The following is a 23828-nucleotide window of genomic DNA, read 5'->3' as shown; positions in this document are numbered from 1 at the left end:
GAATGGAGATTTACAGACGTTCCAATTGCTTAATGCCTGCAGATATATGAGAGAAACCAAGAAAAATGACCTTTGCTCTAAACAATGGGACATTACTAGAATAAACAACATACCTTGCAGTTACAGGGTCCAAAACAAGGGTCCTCATTTGTGCTCCCTGCACCACTGCAATTACAGGGTTTGCAGTCTGGGTAGCCAGTGTAGCCCCTGGCACACCGATCACAGCTCACCCCTCTGAAGCCAGGTTTGCAATGACAGGACCCAGGTGCCAGACCTAATGGTAGATGAGACACATATCAATATTTTCTAACTGACTCATAACCCCCCTCAGACTATCACAAGATGGGAAAGTGCCTTGGGCATAAAAATATACTACTTGAAAAATAACCCTAACAACAATCATCTAAGTACAACATCACTAAGTACAACAAAGAAAAAGACTAAGGGTGTTCAACCTAAATGTCCATCGACAAATGAATGGATAAAGAAGATGTGGTACATATATAAAATGGAATATTACTCAGCCATAAAAAGAATGAAATAATGTCATTTGCAACAACATGGGTACAATTAGATTATCATACTAAGTGAAGTAAGTCAGAAAGAGAAAGACAAATACCATATGATTTCACTTATATGTGGAATCTAAAATATGTCATAAATGAACTTATCTACCAAACAGAAACAGACTCACAGACCTAGAGAACAGATTTGTGGTTGCCAAGCGACAGAGGGTTGGGGGAAGGATGGACTGGGAGTTTGGGATTAGCAGATGCAAACTATTTATATAGAGAATGGATAAACAACAAGGTCCTACTGTATAGCACAGGGAACTATATTTAATATCCTGTGATAAACCATAATATAAAGGAACATGAAAAGGAATGTATATATATACCTATAACTGAATCACTTGGCTGTGATTTACACAACATTGTAAATCAACTATACTTCAATAAAGTAAATTTTTAAAAGAGACTGAGGGTGTTCATGGGAATACATATTTGGGGGATAAAAAGGAATAGAGGAGGGAAATAGCCATTTAAGTATGCTTATTTTAAATAGAGAAATGCAAGAGACAATTTTTATTCTTGTCTTTGATTAGAAAAATAGAAAAAAAACACATGAAAGAATACAAGTTATTGACCTTCAAAATCTGGAAAAATATAAGAGCAAATCAGTAAAATATAGTCCACTCGAAAAACAAAAGAAGGGAGAAAAAAGCAAGGAAACATTATGCTGAGAAAACATAAAACAATGACAGAAAGAGTGCCAAACATACATACTAACAATACATAAGTTAGTCTTACTCTTTCAATTAAAAATATGTGCATGTAATGTTCACAAGAAATAGACAAAATGACAAGAAATATTAAAAATAAAAGAAGGTAAATATACATTAGGAAAGCATATAGAAAATTAAAAACAGTTGTAGTAATATTAATGATGGCCAAAGTAGAATTCAATTAAAATAAATTCAATAGAACAAGCTCTCTGTTTACATTACTAAAGGTACAATACATAATTTAAGTTATTATATTTATGCTCCAAATAAGCATTAATTAGAAGTACAAAAAAATATAGACAATGAAAGATACTGGAAATCAAAGGAAAATTGCCCCAAAATCAATGGCTGAGAATGACATTAACCTACCAACTTTAAATATTTACACATGAATTAGTAAAAAGCAAAACACAAAAATTTGAATAATCTAATAATGTTGAATTATATATTAAATGGCATATAAATATTTATTGTAGCTTATCATTAACTAATCCACAAAAATGTTCAATTTCTCAAAGCAGAAATTATTTAAGGCTTATTTTCTTAACATAAATTGCTACTTCTATATTTGTAACAAATGCTACATTAAATTAGGATTAAATTAATTATGAATATCAAACATGAAGATAGAATTTTATGCAAAACTCAGACACTCTAAAAATTAATAAATATTTCTTCCTAATAACTCTTAGGTTAAAAAGAAAATCAAGACTTTAATTGCAGATCAAATAGTTTTTTAAATAGAATATAAAAGCAGTAAGAAAGGAACTTAGCAATGTTCATTGGGTGTTGAAAAACTGAAGCCAAACTTTTAGGTTTAAATATTCCATTGTTTTAAAAAATGTAAATAAATTAAAACTTAATTCATGTCATTACCAAAAAATTAAAAAAAAAAAAATGAACACCTGGGAAAGAAGGTAAATTTGAAACATAAACAAAAAGAAAAGGAAGCAAAAAAAGGAAACTTAGACAAAGCTGATTAAGGATATCAAAAGAGGACAAATGATGAAAGAATTCCCACAAAAATATTTCAGTACCAGTTAGTTTTTACACTGTTTTCAAAGTCTGAAACTCTTATGGAGCATATAAAAAACAGAGAGGTATGTAATTCAGTTTATTAAGCTAGTGAATACATGATATAAAAATCTAACAAAGATAATCCAAAATAAACATAACGACTAATATTTAAATGGCATTTATTTTATGCTAGGCATTACAATTTGCTTACACACTACATATATGCTAATTGAGTTAACATTCAAAATAACAATATGAGGTAGACCCTATTATCTTCCCCGCTTTACAGATGAGGAAACCAAGACGCAGAGAAATTTAGTGATTTGCCAAGGTAGCACAGCTGGCAGGTGTCAGAGCCAGGAACAAGTTAACATATGAATCCAGATAAGAAAATCCTAAATAAAATAAACACCAAGCTGAACCCTAAAGTACTGTAAATTAAAAGGACCTTCCATGATGACCTAGTAGAATTTATTTTGGTAATATAAATACCTCATTTTATTCACTGTTTTATTGTGCTCCGCAGATACTTTGCTTTTTACACATGGATGGTTTGCCCCTGCATTGAGCACATTTACTGGCACCATTTTTCCCACAGCATCTGCTTACTTTGTGTCTCTGTGCCACATTTGGATAATCCTCCCAATATTTCAAACTTTTTCATTATTATTATATTTGTTATGGTGATCTGCGATCAGAGCTTTGATATTACTATTATAATTGTTTTGGGGCACCACTAACCACACACACATAAAACAGCAAACTTAATCTATAAATGTTGAGTGTGTTCTGACTGCTCACAGACTGGCCATTTCCCATCTCTCTCCTTCTCCTCAGGCCTCCCTGCTCCCTCAAACGCAATATTTAAATTAGGCCAATTAATAACTCTACAGTGGCCTCTAAGTGCTCAAGTGAAAGGAAGAGTTGCATGTCTCTCACTTTAAATCAAAAGCTAGAAATAATTAAGCTTAGTGAGAAAGGCATGTCAAAAGCCGAAATAAGGTCTAAAGCTAGTCCTCTTTCACCAGTTAGCCAAGTTGTGAATGCAAAGGAAAAGTTCTTGAAGGAAACTAGAAGTGCTACTCCAGTGAACACACAAATGTTAAGAAAGTGAAACAGCCTTATTGCTGATATGGAGAAAGTTTTATTGGTCTGGATAGAAGATCAAACCAGCCACAACCTTCCCTTAAGCCAAAGCCTAATCCAAAGCTAGGCCCTTACTCTCTTCAATTCTATAAAGGCTGAGAGAGGTGAGGAAGCTACAGAAAAGTTTGAAGCTAGGAGAAGTTGGCTCATGAGGCTTAAGGAAAGAAGCCGTCTCCATAACATAAATGTGTCAGATGAGGCAGCAACTGCTGATGAAGCAGCTGCATCAAGTTACCCAGAAGATCTAACTAAGATAATTCACAAAGGTGAGGACACTAAACAACAGATTTTCAGTGTAGATGAAACAGGCAACTATTGGAAGAAGAGGCCATCTAGGACTTTTATAGCTAGAGAGGAGAAGTCAACACCTGGCTTCAAATCTTCAAAGAACAGGCTGACTCTCTTGTTAGGGGCTAATGCAGCTGGTGACTTTAAGATGAAGTCAATGCTCATTTACCATTCCAAAAATCCCAGGGCCCTTAAGACTTACACTAAATCTACTCTACTTGGATGATAGCACATCTGTTTAAGATGGTTTATTGAATATTTTAAGCCCACTGTTGAGAACTATTGCTCAAAAAAAAAGAGACTCATTTCAAAATATTACTGATCATCTTGACAACGAACCTGGTCACCCAAGAGCTCTGATGGAGATGTACAATGAAATTCATGTTGTTTCCCTGCCTGCTAACACAACATCTATTCTGTAGCCCGTGGATCAAGAAGTAATTTTGACTTTCAAGTCTTATCATTAAAAATATGTATTTCCTAAGGTTACAGCTGCCATAGACAGTGATTCTGCTGATGGATCTGGGCAAAGTCAATTGAAAACCTTCTGGGAAGGATTCACCATTCTAGATGCCATTAAGAACATCTGAGATTCATGGGAAGAGGCCAAAATATCAACAATAACAGGAGTTGGAAAGGAGTTGATTCCAACCCTCATGGATAACTTTGAAGGGTTCAACACTTCAGTGCAGAAAGTCACTGCAGATGTGGTGGAAATAGCAAGAGAAATAGAATTAGAAGTGGAGCCTGAAGATGGAACTGGATTGCCACAACCTCATGTTATACTTTAATGAAGAGGAGTTGCCTCTTCTGGATGGGCAAAGAAAGTGATTCCTTGAGATGGATTCTACTCCTGGTGAAGATGCTGTGAAGACTATTGAACTGACAACAAAGAATTTAAAATATTACATAAACTTAGTTGATAAAGCAGCCACAGGGTTTAAGAAGATTGACTCCAAATTTGAAAGAAGTTCTACTGTGCATAAAATACTATCAAATAGCATTACATGCTACAGAGAAATCGTTCATGAAAGGAAGAATCAATCGACGTGGCAAACTTCACTGGTGTCTTATATTAAGAAATTGCCACAGCCATCCCAGCCTTCAGCAGCCACCACCCTGATCTGTCAGCCACCACTGACATCAAGGCAAGACCCTCCATCAGCAAAAAATTGCAACTCACTACAGGCTCAGATGACGGTTAGCATTTTTTAGCAAGGAAGTCTTTTTTTAATTAAGGTATTGCGTTTTTAGACATAACGCTATTACACACTTAGGAGACTACAGTATAGTGTAAACATAACTTTTATATGCACTGGGTAACCAAAAATTAGTGTGACTTGCTTTATTACAGTGGTCTGGAACTGAACTTGCAATATCTCTGAGATATGCCTGTATCGTTTAACATTAATTTTTTTAAATCATATGTATAAGTCAAATGGAAAAGAAATCCGTTCAATAAAGGTTGCAGATGCATTCCCCCAAATTAATATTTGTTTCTGCTGTTAAAATCTCCAGACCTTGATACCAAATGTAGAAATACTGCAAGTAATAAACAATGTCTATTAATGTTTGTTTCTGGAAATATTATGAAGTAAATGTCCATAAAGACTTCCTTGTTCAGAACACTTGACTATGCAGGATGAAATTAAAGATAGACAGTTAGCAGAGAGAGATATATATAAAATGGTTGTGCTGTTATGAAATAGAGAAACCCCTTGGAGATCAGAAACTAAAAAAATTACTTTCTAGAGTGGTAAGCCAGTCCTTAAACCAGTGTCTTTCCTGAAGTTGACTAATTCTGATTAACTAGTCTAGAGCATGGAGCATGGTTTTATGGAACAAAAGACAATTTCTAGGTACTACTCAAGTTAGGAGGACATATCAGAGAACTTTACATATAAACTCAAGACCCCTGAAAGGGTAAACTAGAAAATACACAGGTATGTGCGTGCACACACACACACACACACACACACACACACACACACACACACACACAATCATGAAACATACAAGAAGACAAGGCCCTGATAAAGACTTAGCAGAAAAATCAAATTGCAGAATCAAATAGATAGCAGAGAATACTGGTAACAGATACAAATTAAAGAATAAACATAGAGCTGTCCTGTCTTATCTGCGGTTTCACTTTCTATGGTTTCAGTTAACCTATGGTCAAACACGGTCGAAAAATATTAAATGGAAAATTCCAGAAACAGACAATTCATTAGTTTAACATCAAGTGCCATTCTGAGTACAGTGATGAAATCTTGCACCATCCCACTCTATCCTGCCCAGGATGTGAATCATCCCTTTTGGCAGCATATCTCATCCCACTGGTCACTTAGTAGCCATATTGGTTTTCAGATTGATTGTCAAGGTTTTGCAGTGCTTGCGTTCAAGTAACCCTTATTTTACTTAATAATGGCCCCAATATATGAGTAGTGATACTGGCAATTCAGATATGCCAAAGAGAAGCCATGAAATGCTTCCTTTAAATGAAATGGTGAAATTTTTCAACTTAAGAAAGACAAACTGTATGCTGAGGTTGTTAAGGTCTACCATAAGAACAAATCTTCTATCTATGAAACTGTGAAGAAGGAAAAGGAAATTTGTGATAGTTTTGCTGTTGCACCTCAAATTGTAAAAGTTTTGACCACAGGGCATGATAAGTGTTTGGTTAAGATGAAAAAGGCATGGAATTTGTACAAAAAGATATTTTGAGAGAGAAAGACCACATTCACATAACTTTATTATAGTATATTGCTATGACTGTTTTATTTTATTATTAGTTGTTGTTGCTCTTGCTGTGTCTAATTTATAAATTAAACTTTATCATAGGTATGTCTGTATAGGAAAAAAACATCGTATATGCAGGGTTTGGTACCATCTGCAGTTTCAGGCATCCACTGGGAATCTTGAAACATACCCCCAGGGATAAGGGGGGACTGTATTTAAATGTTTAAAGAAACAAAAATAATATTAAATATAGGTGAATTAAAAGAGACTATCAGAAAAACAAAATGCAGTTAGAAACTTTTCTTATAAAATATACCAAAATAAATTCCAGATGGATTAAAGAATTAAGCGTATCATAAAAAGAAATCAAGTGGTCAAGATGAAAGTGGTCAAAGGTACAAACTTCCAGTTATAAGATAAATAAGTACAAGGGATGTAATGTACAACCTGATTAATATAATGAACTCTGCTGTATGTTATACATGAAAGTTGTTAACAGAGTAGATCCTAAGAGTTCTCATCACAAGAAAAAATTTTTTCCTTTTTCTTTTATTTTGTATCTATACGAGATGATGAACGTTCACTAAACTTACTGTGGTAATCATTTCATGAAGTATGAAAGTCAAATCATTATACTGAACACCTTAAACAGTGTTGTATGTCAATTATATTTCAATAAAACTGGAAGAATAAAAGGAAATAAAAACTAAAGAAATAAATAATTTGTGTAAACTTGGAGTAGATAAGAATTTTAGGATTATAAAGGCATGTAAGAAATCCAATAGAAAAATATTGCTATGCATAATAATTTTAGTATGTCATTATTATAGCTAAAGTGGGTTTTCTAAATTTTCATAGATTATATAAAAATTTTAAAACTATATACATTAAAAATTCTTATCTATAATCATGAGACACAAAGAAAATCCTGAAATTGTTCATAACAAATACAACATACTATTAGAGCTCTTACAAATCTATGGAGGGAAAAAAACCACCTTACACCAAAAAGAAAATTAAGGAAACAGAAAATTCACACACAAAATATTTGTTTTTCTCTAGCAATCAGGTTAATGCCAATGAGATAGTGAACATCATTTCTCATGATCTGGTTATTCATTCTGACTAAGAAATCCAAATCATTAGACTACATCTGAGACTGTTTCCTAAAGAGATCATCAGACTAAACAGGAAGAGAAAAATGTATCATGGTTATATGTCTAATTATTCAACTCAAGCCCATATTGAATAAAATAGATCTAATGACAATATTACAAATATTGATTATTGCTTTCAATTTAACATTAGAAAAATTAATTATTGGCCTGGAACCAAATATCTCTACACAATTTTTGAAAAGGTGAAGATGCAATTGACAGACATTGTCAAGTAGGTTGAAGATCAGGGGAGCATGTAAGGACGGTCTTTTTCTCAGTTTGTGTAGTATGACCTCAAGAGATAAAGTCCAACTTTAATAAATCAAAAACTAGGAATTTAAGCTTTTTATTTAACATGCTAAAAATACCACAGAAGAAAAAAATTATAGAAAGATATGAATGGTAGGAAGAAGGTGATATGAATGAAATGTTTGTGTTCCAAGATGGACAGTCAATAGGCAATATTTAATGGTGATGAAAAATACTAAGAATACTATTCAGATATTGTTTGAAAGATAAGTTCTTCCAAAAGAACTTAAGAGGAGGAAAGGATCAGTGTGATTAAATTTGGAAATGAGACTAGGGGTGCATAAGTTGAAGAGGACACTTTGCTGTTTATTTTATTGCCTTCCCTACTGTTAAAATTTTATGTGACCATGTGTTGTTTTTATAATAATTGAAAAATCACTATTTTGTACAACTGTAACATATAATATTGTACATCAACTATACCATAATTTGGAAAAAAGAATTTAGAGCACAGAGGAAAAAAATAATTGAAAAATATTTATATCCAGAGATCTTCATTAAAGCATTGGTTAAAATACACAAAATTTAGAAACAATCTTAATATCTATTCAAAGTTGAGTACTGTATTCAGGAGCTAAAACCAGATTTCAGAGAAACGAACAGATATGGGGAAAAATTCATCATGTAAAGTTAACACACAAATGTTAATAAGAGTACTATGCTGAATTACCAGCATTACCATTGAATACTCATTTTTCTACTTTTTTTTTTTGGTAGTCACTTTTTTCAACAACAAAATACCTACCATTTTAAACTCAGGGGATAAAATTAAATTACATTGCTCAAAATAATGTGATTCAGTTGCTACCATAAAAAGATAAGGGACCATAAAATGAAAAGTGACATCAATAATTCACCATTTGAGTTTTTAAATAATCATTTTTTAATCTTTTAAGATTTAAGACTGTAAGGCTTAAACAGATAATCAAATAGTTTTGTAAAGAAAGCAGGTAAGCTAAACTGTGCCAAAGAAATATTGCCAGTCTTTTAAATAGAAGGTCTTTCGGGGAAAAAGCCTATAGCATAGCCATGATTTATTTTAGTCTTTCCACAGAAGAGAAGAATCCAGTCTTAGAAATATAAAGAAACAGTTCCAGATATATTCTATGAATTTTCTACTTTGGCAAGCAACTTTCCTGGAAGTAGTTCCTAAACATTTTACATCAAAGAGTTAATTTGGCATTTGATTACTTAATGTTTGGAGTTCATCGTGAATTTCAATCCTCAAAGAAGGTTTTGTCTTAAATTAATGTCAGCCTCTTTCCCTTCATTAACTCATTCCTACTGCCTTTTACAGTCCTTTATGTAGACTTCTCACTTTCTGTATTATTAACTACATCTCAGTCTGTGATCTCATCTATTCGCTCTTCCCATTGTAGCACACACATCCCTCAAAGAACACTGTCATTTCACCCTAGAAATCATACATGCTGCAAAGCAATATAATAAATAGCAAGACGTCAAAAAATTACATACACCACAGATTTATAATAGACTAGAAGATATATATATAGACATGTAAATATGTATATATGTGTGTGTGTGTATATATATATATATACACGTATACTAATGCAAAACAAATGATTCAACTTTTCTTGCTTTTAAAGTATAATTAAACAAACATAATTATTGAGATGAATTAAAAACTGCTTCCTGTAGGGGACATTGATAGCTGTAACAATAAATTTATACTGAGCCCACGTGATCTGGGGCCCACGTGCCGCAACTACTGAGCCTGGATGTTTCAACTACTGAAGTCCGCGCACCTAGAGCCTGTGCTCCACAACAAGAGAAGCCACCGCAATGAGAAGCCTGCGCACCGCAGCAAAGAATAGCCCCACTCTCCGCAACTAGAGAAAAAAGCCCACGCGCAGCAACAAAGACCCAATGCGGCCAAAAAAAAAAAAAAGAATAAATTTATTCCATTTTCTGAAAATAATCACACTTGGCTTTAGTTGTCCTTTCATCAGAACAACGGCCTTCTACTATAGCTCTCACCTCGTTGAGCACGTTTTTCATCCTTGACACAGACTTCACTTAAGGAACCAATTGGGTCACAATGGCATGGCTGGCATGGCCTTGGATAATTTGGAGATATCTAAGAAAAATATTAAAATTCTGTTTTAAAAACAGTAAATTTTTCAATTCAGCAAGACTTTAAAGAACATTTTAATAAATAATAATAAATTATATTTAGAAAATGATAATATAAGAAATTTTCTTTATTATATGTTTGCATTTTCTAAAATCCATTTCATCTAAGTGGATACACAGAAATAAAGAGGATAGCATAATAAACTACTAAATATTTGTTACCTAGATTCAACAATTATCAAGATTTTGCTATATGATTCATCACATTTTATTCTTTGCTGAAGTTTTTAAAGAAAATCCCCAATAAAGTCTTTTAATCCCTACACATTTCAGTATGCATCTCTTTCTTTTATAATCACAGTATCATTATCATTACAAACAAAAAGAACAATGTTTGCTTATATAGAGAACATTAGAATATTAGAGAAATATACATTCCATAATAAAATCTTCCTTACTGTTGTTTTATTACAACATAGTTCAAAATTAGTAATTTTTCCCCAAATTAATTTTTCAAAAACTTTTTACATTGATCATGATATAGCTAATTAAATAGAAATGTATATTTGGTGCTTGAAAAAGATGTTAAATATTTACGTTAAAAATTTGACTTTCTCAGGAGGCAGCATAATCTGGGGGGAAACAATGTAGGCTCTGTAATTAGGAAGGCTTGAGCTCATATCCCACTGTGTCCACTTACTGGCTATGTGGCCTCCTGCAATTTACTTACTTCCTGATAATATGATGATAATAGTAGAAACTTTAGTGATGTTATTAAATTAAAATTAAGAGGAATAACATATAAAGCATCTCATAAGATTCCTCACATACATTAAATACACAGTACAACTAGCAGTTTTTAATGTTAGAATATTTTAATTAAACACACCTAGACCGTGCTAATGTACCAAATATACAATATTTATTTTCAAGATGCAATAGGATAAGAACAAAAAAAAAATAAAGAAATTCTTTGCCTAGGAAATACTAAAATACTCTGAATATATATAAAAAATTGTGTATATAAGTATATATATATGTTTCTCCAATAAAATACAGTTTTATATATGTATATGTCTAGGTTTAATTGATAAATGAAAACCTGTTTGCTAATATAAGTTAAAGTTTCACAAGTAGAGAAATATTTACATGTCTGATAGAATTCAATCAACTATATCCACAGATCAGTTTCAAAATCATCATTTGTTTAAGACCCATTCATTCACTTCCTATTATGAAGTAAGGACTGTGCAAAGCACAGATAAGGCCTGATTTCTGCCTTAAAGAAGCTTACAGGAATAGCAGACTTGAAAGATATTGATTAAATAGAATGTGCAAAGTGATAAAACAGACACACAAGCAGCGCGTTCTGGGGCAAAAGAAGACAGAGTAATAACACAATGAAGTCAAGCAATGTTTCACAGAAAAAGTGACATTTAGACTGGAGCTTGAAGTATGAGTAGCAATTTGAGAGTGGAATTGGGAGGAGGGCTTTCTAACCAAGAGAAAACCAAGACATGAAGAAAAACAAAACAAAACTCTCTGTGGGCATACAGCAATACATTTCTTTAGGATAAATTCTTAGCTCTTATAAATATGATTTATGATTCCAATGATGAGCTTGAGTAAACCAAAGCCTCTTAATTTGTTATCCTTCTTTGTGGTAATTGGGAAAATCTGCCTGAATCAGACTGCTGATCAGGAACAAGTCCTAACATAAGAGATTTTATAAATTAATCTACTTTACACTTGATTTTTAATTTTATTAAAATAATCAGATTACTAATCAATCCTCAAAGTAAGCACTGCTATATGTGTGTGTGTGTGTGTGTGTGTGTATTTTAGCATTTAAATATATGTATTTAGGAGATAAATCTAAAATTATATTTTAAGGCAATAATTTTAAGAATATCATAGAGATACGTTATTTAGCTATAAAATTTGCAATGCACAAAACTTTTCTATCTATATCTTCATAAAAACACACTGAATTTCTACCCAAATATTAAGAACCTGAAAGATCTGAATTTTTAACACAATATAGCATACGTATTTTTATGTGTTAAAATATGAAAATCTAGGCTCAGATTCACTTAATAACTTGTAATAACTTGATGAAGCTTCCAGTTTTAATGATGGCACAGTGTCTTGTATAGGTCTAGCACATGGTCAAATGGCAATTATGAATTCTGGACAAAATATAAAAATCAAACATTTGAGGACTTGGGAGAATAATCAAAAGCAGGCAGAAATTAGAAGGATTTGAGATTTGAAAGAAGAAAATACAGTAGATGAGATCCATGTTCATATAAGGGTAACAACAAAATTTGCATATCAATACCTCTCAATTCTTAACTGATCCTTTAATTGTACATTAAATCAGGGGACTCCAAGGAGCCCAGTGGATAGCAACAGCTGGAAAGCTAAATGATCTGAGTAAAATTTTCCAGTCTACACACCATAAAGTAAACAGAAACAAGACTTTATCAATCAAGTTGGAAAGGTTAGATAAACACCTGAGCTTTTTATTAATCTGTCCTAACAAGGTATAAAAGCAAGCCTCCTCAGTTTAATAGTGATTAGTCAGTAAGTTGATTACCTATTAAAACAAAATTCACAAATCTTTGGAAGAAGACAACAAAATCTTGTCTCTACACTGTATCATCCTCAATGTCCTGTGTAAATTATAAATTACTAGACACGAGGAGAAAAATGAAGGTGTGGTCCTTATTCAAGAAACAGCAAGCCAATAAAAACAGACCCTGAGGTGTCCCAAGTATTGAAATTAGCAGACAAGGACTTGTACAGGTCTGTATATGTGCCCAAGAATATAAAGGAAATAATGTTCATAAGGAGTAAACACATGGATTATTTCAGCAGAGAAATGGAAATTACAAAAAACACAATAAGTCTATAAAGCTGAAAATAAAATATCTCAATGAAAAAATTAACTGGATATGCTTAGCAGCAGGTAAGTGATGGCAGGGAGAAAGGTAGTATACCTAATTACAGATAAATAGAATTTATCCAATCTGAAGAACAAAACAAATTTTAATTACCACAGACTCAGTAACCTATAGGACACAGTCCAGCAACCTGACCTGTATGCAGTTGGAGTCACAAAAGGGGAAGAGAGAGCATGGTTCAAAAAATTTTTTAAAGAAATAATGGCTTAAAATTTCCAAAATGTGGTATAAAATCTCAATTTATAATTACAAGAAGCTCAGTAGCCAAGAAGGTAAGCACAAAGAAAGCCACATTTAGATACACATGGTCCAATTCTGAAATTGGAAAATTTTTTCTGTAACTAAAACTGTAGGCTTTGTAAGGCACATAAGGTTTGTTTCTTCTCTTCCTCCTCCTTCTCTCCTCCACCTCTTCCACCTAGTTCTTGTTCATCTTGTTCTTCTTTTTCTTTTCCTTAATTTTTTTGTTGTTCTTTTCATTTTTGTTCCATCTCCTTTCCCTTCCTCTCCTTTTTCTACTCCCCTCCTTCTCCTCTGCCTCTTTCTTTTTTTTCTTTTAACAAACTTTTACAAATGTAAAAAAAAATTATTTGTTCACAGGCCACATAGATATAGGCCATGGGCCAAATTTGATCTAGAGGTCATAGTTTGCCAATACATGTTTTGGCTGCTAAAAGGCAAATAAAAAGAGGATATCTTGAAATCAGTCAGAGAGTTAAAGACACATTATATATAGAAGAAAAAAATGCAAATGATGGCTGCCTTCTCATTAGAATAAGTGAAATCCAGAAAATACTGTATCTTTATTTTTTTAATAAATTTATTTATTTTATTTTTGTCTGTGTTGGGTCTCCATTGCTGCGTGCAGGCTTTTCTCTAGTCGTGGTGAGCAGGCTTCTCACTGTGGTGGCTTCTCTTGTTGTGGAGCATGAGCTCTAGGCACGTGGGCTTCAGTAGCGTGGCACGCAGCCTCAGTAGTTGTGGCTCACGGGATTAGCAGCTCCGAGGCCTGTGGGATCTTCCCGGCCCAGGGCTCAAACCCATGTCCCCTGCATTGGCAGGCAGATTCTTAACCACTGCGCCACCAGGGAAGCCCAAGAAAATACCATATCTTTAAAGTACTGAAAGAAAAACAAACATCTCTCTCCATGTAATGAAAATATACTTCAGTAATAAGGGTAGAATAAAGACATTTTCCGATGAAATAAACCTGAGAGAAATTGTCACCATCAATTCTTGCCCTATTTTTTAAAAAAAAGCTAAAGGAAGTTCTTCAGGCAGAAGGAAAGTATACAAAATTAACAAAAGACACGCAAGATCTCTACACTGAAAACACTGATATGAATAATTAAAGAAGACAGAAATAAGTGAAGAGATATACTATATTCATTGACTGGAAGACTCAATATTGTTAAAGTGTTAGTTCTCTCCATATTTGCATTTAGATTCTATACAACAATCCCAACTAATATTTCTGTCATTGAGAAGTTGATTCTAAAATTTGCATGGAAATGTAAAGAAACTACTATAGCCAAAACAATCTTCAAAAGGAAGAATAAAGTTAGTGCACATATGTTTCTGAATTCTAGTTTTATTAAAGCTAAAGTTATCGGGCTTCCCTGGTGGCGCAGTGGTTGGGAGTCCGCCTGCCGATGCAGGGGACACGGGTTCATGCCCCGGTCTGGGAGGGTCCTGCGTGCTGCGGAGCGGCTGGGCCCGTGAGCCATGGCCACTGAGCCTGCGCGTCCGGAGCCTGTGCTCCGCAACGGGAGAGGCCACAACAGTGAGAGGCCCGCGTACCGCAAAAAAAAAAAAAAAAAAAGCTAGTCATCAAGATAGTGTGCCATTAGCACAAATATGGACAAATATATCCATGGAACAGAACTGGGGCTCCAGATGTTGACCCAAAAGATCAACTGATTTTCAGAAAATGCCTCAAAACAATTCAAAAGAGAAAAAGAAAGTATTTTTCCAAAAATGGTGCTGGAACAACAGATGAACCACATAGATCTCAATCATTATTTCATACCCTACACAAAGATTAACTTGAGATGGGCCATAGCCCTAAAAGTTAAAATTGTAACACTTCTAGAATAAAAAAGAACAATTTCTTGACTTGAAGAAATACTTCACAAGAGAAGATATAGGAATAGCCAATAAACACTTAAAATAAGAATTTAATCCATGGGATCTGCTGTAAATTCATAATAGAAGATCTGCTGTAGCACCAAGCATTGATGGGAATGACTTAGTGATTGCCTAGTACCCACTTGCCATACCTACTACACCCACATCCACTAGAATGGCTAATTCAAAAAGATAGTCAAGACCAAATAATAGAGATAATACGGAAGAACTAGAATTTACATACATTTTTGGTGAACATGTAAAACAGTATTACTAACTTGACAAAATGTTGGCAGTATCTTACAAAGTCAAACATATATCTATCCTATGAAACAAGTACTCTACTCCTAGATATTTACACAAGGTTAATAACACATGACCACAAAAAGACTCACATAAAACTGTTTTATAGGAGCTAACCAAAAACTGGAAATGACCCAAATATCCACCAACAGGAGAATGGATTAAAAATTAACATATGTTCATGCAAAGGACTACTCCTTAGCAATTTTTTTAAAAAAGAAATAACTACTGATGTGTACAACATGAATAAATCTTAACATGTTAAATTGAGTGAAAGGAAGACCAACAATTTTATGTACTTTATGATTTCTTTTTTAGGAAATTCACTAAGAGGCAAAACTAATTTATGCTCTAAAAATCAGAACAGAGTTTGCCTGGGGGTGGTGATTGACTGGAATGAGGCACAATGGGACTTTCTGGAGAGATGGAAATATTTTATATCACATCCTGAAAGATTTATACAGTTTCTACTATGAAATATTTCTAGTCACCTTTGAGAATTTGAAGTCCAATTATTTAGAGAAGCTATCAAAATTATTTTTCCCTATAATACATCTCTGTCTGAAAAAGCCAAAATAACACTTAATGAAAGAAAAAGCATACTTTACCCCTTTGGGTCTGAAGAAACCATCAATGCATGTCTCACAATTTATACCAGCGGTGTTTCCAGTACAATTAATGCACACACCCCCTCCAATGTACTTTCCATGTATATTTAAACTCAGATTTCTTCTGGCAACATTTTCATCATAATAGCATTCTTCAGCTTTCCCATGACAATTGCAGGCTGCATTAGGGAAAAATAAATTTATAAACATTAATTTCAGATATACTTAAAAACAATATTTTGTTACATAAGAGATTTTTATACCATATGGAAAATTATATTACATTATATATGTATATATATGTAATCAATGCAAAGGTATCTAGAAAGTACTTGGATTTATTAGACATATTAATAAATTTGCACGTTTTAATGGAACTTGAAATAGTTAAAACATAAATTAAGCTGAAGCATATGAAATTGCCAATATTTGACTGATTTTATCTTATAAAACTGATATTTCATATAATTCACCCTACAATTTCCTATTACGACAAACAAATTACTGAAGTATGGTACTGAATGATTAACATCCATGTAATCTGTAATGAATAATTATTATATGTGAACCTCTGTGTTAGATACTACGGGTAAAAAGCATGCTTAGTATATACACTTGACCCTTGAATAAGGCAGGAGGTAAGGGTACCAATCCTCTGCACGATGGAAGATTCGAGTATAACTTTGCAGCCAGCCCTCCCTGTCCTTGGTTTCTCATCCCCCAATTCAACCAACCACGGATTGTGTAGTACTGTAGCACTGTTGCCTGCATTCAGTGAAAGAAATCCGCCTATAAGTGGACCCTTGCAGTTCAAATCCATGTTGTTCAAGAGTCAAATGTTATTCCTTTCTTTTACTACTAATCATAACTAAAACCTAGGGATTTTTTATATGCCACATTCTGTTCTAAATGTTTTATATTTATTACCACTGATTTTAATTCTCAAATAGTTTTGTGACTTACAGACTCTATTAACCTCTTTTCATATATTAGGACTCCCAAGCAAAGAGAAGTGAAGTAACTAGTAAAAGTTCACCAAGTCAGTATTGTAAGCCAAACTCTGAAGTCAGGCTCCAGAGTCTGCAGGGCTAACCACTACCACAATCCCTTCAAGTTATCTGATAAGAAAAAGCTGTACGATAAGTGCCAAGGTATCAGGACAAGATGAGAGCTGGTTTGCTCAGTGGTGAGATCACGCTATTTTGTGCCAGTCTTGGATTTGGGTGTCCTCTTCACTCCTTAGTAGTCCTGTGAGGTAGGGAACTTCATTTCACTAAGGCTCAGTTTCCATATAAAACATGAAGTGGCCAGTAGTAATTACTAGGTAGGGATGTTTAAAATGCACGTAAAATCATTAGCATAATGCATTATAAATAAGTTCCCAAATGATTTTCCCTGTTCCACTTCCCCTCATCTTCATCCTCTATGTTTTCGTAACCCCCTTCTCTCCTTCTCCTTTTCTTTTTCATATCACATTACAGGCGTTCAGAGGAATGATAAATTACTTCCCCAGGAAGAATTGGGTAAGGCTTTGAAAAATGGGTAGAATTTATTTTAGGATGGCAACTAGGCAAAAAATATACTATGCAGTGTCTTTCCTCATATGTTGAGTTTCTTAGGTCTCCTTGCATTGATTTCCACATCTATACGTGTGTGCGTATGTGTGCATGTGTATGCACGTGCACGGGCCTGTGTGTGGCACACAGCTCAATCTTTTTTTAATTCCACAAAAGGGGACATTTATATACTGTTCTGAACTATCTTTTTACTAACAGTAAATAGCATGGCTCCTTCTCTATTGGTATTATGTTTTCCCTAAGGCTACACTGGGTACTTCTTGATTAATTAGGTGCCTAATAGTGGGCAGTTACATTGTTTCCAGATTTCTCCTTTATAACACTGAGTACCTACCAGGAGGGCAATGGAGGTCGGGGTTAGGAGTGGGGGTCTGGTGTTAGACGGCTCCCCATTTGCCAGCTGAGTGACTTTGAGGAGACAGTTCAAGTCTTAGCGTCATTTTGGTACTTAACTCTTAGGTTGTGGTGAGAATGCAGATCATCTAGCAGAACGCCTGAGACAGTAAATACTCAGCCCTATAAATGTCAGTAGCAGTGGTATTAGCAATTGGCTACTAAAGACAAGGATCATAAAATGTCCTGTACAGCTATCCAAGTCCATCTACAGATTAAATTCCTGCAAGTGCAATTTCTAGTCAAGGGGCATGGGAAATTTTAATTTTAATTAACTTGAAAAAATTCCCTCTGCAAATGCTATGTCAGATTACTCTCCCTCCGATAGATAGGATAAAACTGTTTCCCCACAGCCTCACCAAAACTATGTATTGCCAACATTTCCCATTCGGTGAGCATTCAAACATATGTTGAGTGAATGAATGAACACTTTGGTAAGTTTAAAAAAAAAGTACTATTATTGTTTTAATGGATACTTCCTTAATTATAAATAAGTGTGATCATTTCTTTATATGGTTATATCATATTTTTTTCCTGAGCAATGTCTGTTTTGATCTTTGCTCATTTTTAACAGGTTGTTTTGAATTTTTTTCTTATTGCTATGGAAGATCTCTTCGTATAGTAAGGATACTATCTCCTTTTCTTATCTGTTGCAAATATCTTCTTCACCTTGTTGGCTTTTGATTTAAGATACAGTACTCTTGCTATATTAGTGGAGAGTTTTCACAATGTATTCTAGGGGACATGTAGTCACAAATATAAGTCACTAGGCATCACAAGCAGTTTTAGGACAATGCACAAGAATTCTCAAAAATCTTGTAAAGCTATATTGCAAGAAATAGTCAAGATTTCTGCCACAAGTACAACTAGAGGGAAATACAGAGGAATACAAATTTATTCTCACATTATCTAGAACTAGTACTGCGGACTGTACTTATAACCATGAGCTAATGCAGGTAAAGACTGATGCCTGAGGAGCAGTCCTTTTCACACTCCATGTATGAGGGCCCTTTCCTACAGCCTTGGCTGCTGTTTAAAGGTCCTGGGCCTGCACAGCTTTCATCTATAGCCTTAGAGGACATGGATAATATCTACTCACAAAGAGCCATTTTTCACTCTGTCATCAGCAGTTTGTTATTTCACAGAATGTCCAAGACACATGATAGAAACTGTCTGTCAGTACAGGCTTAGCAATGGAATACATATCCTTTGCACTTTAGAGATACAACCTGCCTCAAATAAGCTAGATTGATAAAAGTCGAAATTAAATTCAAATGAATTAGAAGGCAGTTATTCATTTTATAGAGGGATTTGTCACGTTGCAGGATTTTTCTAAATATTAAGAGGTGAATGGAACACAATTCAACTTGGAAAATAAAATTTTCATATAAGCTTTTACGAATGTGTACATTGCCAAAAGCACAATATTTATACAAGGTTTTATGGTTAAGACCCCTATCTTTAATTTGTGGATTTCAAAAGAAAAAATTATTTTCTCAGTTTGGAAATACAACCTCCCATCTCTTCCACAAAGAAAGATAAAATTGTTTTATAATAACACTATTTTATAAAAATGTATATAGCAGCAAGTGGAAATTTCCTTCTGTGTTGCTTTGTCCATCCCTGTTGCTAATAAGTCTGATCCATCCTTTCTGTTTCCTTGTTTAAACACATACACACAAGTGGAGAGCGGTAAAGGATTCTGCAGAGCCACTTAACGTTACATCATGATAACTTTGTGATAGAATGTTAGAGACAACAGGAAGAATCCCTACCCTCAAATGCTCAAAAGTTCCACGTGTGACTGTTGATATTCTACAAGCAGAAGAGAAATTAATTAAATTTAAGGAAGTTTGAGAAGAGATATTCATGGTGTCATTTAACTTAAATTCAGTCTTAGGAGTGAATGTCTGCTCTTGTCGGGACAAGCTGTAGAGATCCTGAGGGATTGTCAGGAATGGGGTTGGGGGCAGATGATAAAAAACAAGGGCTGGGCATCTGCTACCCCCCCCTTACAACACTGGGTAGTGGTGGCCCATTCCCTCAGATACATCTCAGTAACAATGAGTGATTTCTAAACCAAAATATCTTCACAAGCACTCAGACACAACTCAAAAGGCAAAAGAGATATGTGCAGAAAATGAAGGGACTCAAGACATTGATAGGATAGGCAGAATCTTAAACTGAAAAGAAAATGTATTTTATGTTTGGGGAATATTTTATGATTAAAGCCTGCTACAATTCAATAATTTTAAGGACGTGTCTTGTCTGACACATGATACATGATAAATATTTTTATTCAATAAATACATAAGGTTGGTATTGGTTTAAAATGGCTACCAAGCCTGTTTTGGTGACCACATACACCTACTGAACTGAAAAAATGTGATTAGGACTGATTCACTAAAATATTAATATTTGAATTCAATAGAATTGGGCTTTCTGGCTAGTTCGGATTTATAGTTCAGCAGAAGTCTTTGTTTTTAGGTCTCGTCTCGGCCTGAACAGATCTCCAGAAACAGAAGTTTCTCTAGCTTCCCTGTCACTGTGTTGGGACAGTTGGCCATGTTAGGCTACAAAGTCATCTGCTACCTTTCTTGGGTATTTCCCTTCAGGGAAAACTTCAAAAGTGATAATATTAAAGTATAAATGAGTATTTGTTGGCAAATGTTTGCATAGCCAGTTGTTTTATGGTTTTTCATTACCGGCTTTTTCTTGGTTGTCACTGTCCAATAATTACTATAGCGTAGTTTATGCTAATGATTGTCACTGATACCATTTCTAATAGTAGCATTTTATACCATTATCAATGTGAAACCACACATTTAAAATATTAATGCCTATTATTAAAATAAATATTCTTTCTCCACAAATTTGACTTCTTGCCTTCTCTCTGTTACGTTTTACTCTCCTATTCTTCCCAGCTACTGCCCCCAAACACTACCCTTTAATAAGTATAACTAATGAATCAGAGTCCTTTCTTTCCCAGATAATAAACTGACTCTAACCTGTAGGGTCTGATCTCTTCCCTCTGGTTTTTCTCCATTTATTAGATGATGGGTACTCAAAAGCTATTTACTATTTACCTAAGCTATTTAGGGGAGGAACTACAAAGGGAACAGGCAGAAGGATCTGGAGCTATACTGGTTTCAGAACCATTTTATAAACATACGTGTTTAGAAGGTTAATCTCTATACCCTGTAGGTTTTATTGAATGTTTATTTACATTTGTATATATATATTATGCTGTAAGCTTCAGATTCACCCCTGATGACAGTAAGTGTATACTATGCTTTTATCTATTTCTCATTATTCTCACACAGTGGTAAATTCGTGGGTGTTTTGTAAATATTTGTCAAATTAAAAAAAAACCTTGAAAACTCTAAAACAGGAGTGTAAAAGAGCTTACCAGCTACTGTCTTGGATAAATTATATGAACCGGAAATATGTGCTCACCTGAAATCAGCACATGTTTATATCACCTGTGTCCCAGGGAAGGAAGAATTACCCATGGTGCTGGCTTGTCAGAACATACCTTCACATTCAGTTTTGGTCAGAAAAGTGCCTGCTCTCCACGGTTTCTGATGAAATCCAGGACAGCACTGATCACAGCTATCACCACACGTGTTATGCTCACATTCACAGCGGGATTTCTAGTCAAAAAATGGGGAAAAAGCATACTTTCAGCATTCTTTGGAACCATAAATGAGGGGCTTCCCCTGAAAGGTAGAATGAAGAGAAAAGGAAACATCAAGACTATGTACCAAAATCTAAAACTCCCATCAGTCTGGGAAGGAAGAGGTGCCAGCCTTGGGAGTGGGTATATTTGATCAACACCAGCTTAGGGAGGGAGATCCAGGCTGGCTCTGGAATCACTGGGCTCAGACACAGAAGAGAGAAGAGGACCAGCTGGAAGTAGTCTAGAAGACTAGAATCCCTTCTCTGATTCCTGAGATCCACAGGTCTTCTGGGTGGGATGTATCCATTTTAAGGATTCCCTCAAAGTACAATTAACATTTGGTGTAGGAAGAGGGGAAAGAGTAGATTCCTAGGCATGGAGGGGCATGGATAGAATAGAAATCTAATACCCCAAGCCTGAATCTCCTGTCTGTGTGTGTTTTGAGTACAGTCTTATTTCATCACATGGAACTGGCCCTCCAAAGCTGCCGCCTGATCTCTCAAAGCTTGGGAAATACTGCTCATCAATACCCCTGATAGACAGTGCCCACACTCTGAAGAAAGCAGGACCACAACCTTGCCCAGAAAAATATGCCAGGGGTTTGAATCTTCCCGAGGAGGTAATACTATGATGCATTAGTCAGAAAACTAATACTATTTGAGAAATAGCATTTGCATTACAGTTTTAGTAGGAAAAGAAATCTTTACATATGTAGCTACATTCACTGATCTTACTATTGAATACATTTCTTCCATACACTATAAAGTGGATGATTTTCTATTTCACCAGTTTATTTATGACTGAGAAAAACAGATGCTCATTCATCTTCTTTTTTAGGTTATGTTCATTTAGTCCATTGTCATTAATGAAAAATTCAACCCAAAACCATTCCAGCATTTTCTGACCTGGCGGTTTCAAGCTCTCTTGAATACTCTCTTCCTTCCTGCCCCTGTCCTACCTCAGCCTCCGGTTCCATGGTCATTTAGATTTACTTCCATGTACGTTTTTCATTTGTTTGCATTAATTTTTTTGATGAAAATTCTTAAAAGAAAGGGTCAGGTTGATTGATGACAGGAGTTCTTTAAAGCTAAATCATACAGCTGGCTGTCATAGCTAGAAAGGTTTCAAAATATATAGACCAGTTTGGAGCCTTTTTGGAAGAAAACTAATCTGTTTTCTGATATTGTGATGGCTGCCTTCAAAGTCTATCATCCTACCTGCCAGCTCTATTTCACCCTGGCATGGCTTTCTGCTAAGTGGGGGCCTGACACCCATTCACAGCGTCCCTGTCAGCAAAGCTTCTCATGAAGCATTTTACAGTTCAGAGCTTCATTTTACCAAAGCATCCTATAAATATACATACATTTGTCACTGGATCAAGTGGACAAGCCCTGGCATGACCATAGCAGATGCACATCCCTCCAACTGAAATATCCTTGACCGAGTAGTAATACTGCAAAAAAGCAATCCAGAGAGAAATCCTATTAAGACTACTGCAAGGTGAAAGCAACAAAAGGGAACATTCAGTTAAAAACTTGGCTTTCTGCTTGTATCCTTAGTTTGAAGCACCAGAGAACAACAGAAGGTTCACAAAAGTATCCAGTAACTCCTCACATTGAAATCATAGCCCAGGGACAGAATGCCTCTAATTTGTGTTAGGTGGGCATTTTAGAAATTTCTTTCTTACAGACAGTACAAAGGACTGCACAGTACAAATACTCCATGCTGGAGTATTTATTATTGAGAGCAAATTGTTATGGGGCGGCGGAGCAAGGGCACTAATTCTTCATAAAAGTTGAAAGAAAGAAAACCTTTTTTATTATCATTATAGGAACATCAGTGTTCATGAATCATACGCAGACTGTTTTACTTGATGGATTTGAAAAGAATCAACAAATTTAGGGAAATAGTGCTCATAACAACACATTTCTTAACCATATCAAGAAGAAAATGAAAATTAATTATAAGATTGATTTAACATAATGTGAGAAGTAAACTAGATGTGCAGAATACTTTTTTTTCATTATTATGTTAAAATATCCACGCAATTACTTTCCTATCTGAGTTAACAGGACTGTTTCTAATTATTTTCATCTACTCAGTTATTTTTAAAAGATCATTTGTAATTACAGAACAG

The 23828-nt window shown here is 34.6% G+C and overlaps 1 protein-coding gene across 1 annotated transcript in view; it reads right to left on the bottom strand.

The window, feature by feature from the left end:
* Positions 1 to 23828, bottom strand: part of LAMA2 (laminin subunit alpha 2) — a 448946-nt gene that overhangs the window by 317567 nt on the left and 107551 nt on the right. Inside the window, exons 5-9 of the mRNA XM_029224020.1 lie at positions 23055 to 23144; positions 21548 to 21665; positions 16043 to 16221; positions 9943 to 10042; positions 114 to 274 (exon numbers count right to left, since the gene is read on the bottom strand). Of these exons, the coding sequence (XP_029079853.1) occupies positions 114 to 274; positions 9943 to 10042; positions 16043 to 16221; positions 21548 to 21665; positions 23055 to 23144 (648 nt within the window). The remainder of the gene's footprint in view (positions 1 to 113; positions 275 to 9942; positions 10043 to 16042; positions 16222 to 21547; positions 21666 to 23054; positions 23145 to 23828) is intronic.

Source organism: Monodon monoceros, unplaced genomic scaffold (genome assembly GCF_005190385.1).
Source record: "Monodon monoceros isolate NGI ecotype Baffin Bay Population unplaced genomic scaffold, NGI_Narwhal_1 Super_Scaffold_15, whole genome shotgun sequence".
Classification (NCBI taxonomy): domain Eukaryota; kingdom Metazoa; phylum Chordata; class Mammalia; order Artiodactyla; family Monodontidae; genus Monodon; species Monodon monoceros.
Note: the sequence above shows the minus strand (reverse complement) of the source record. Positions and strands in the feature narration are given on the sequence as shown.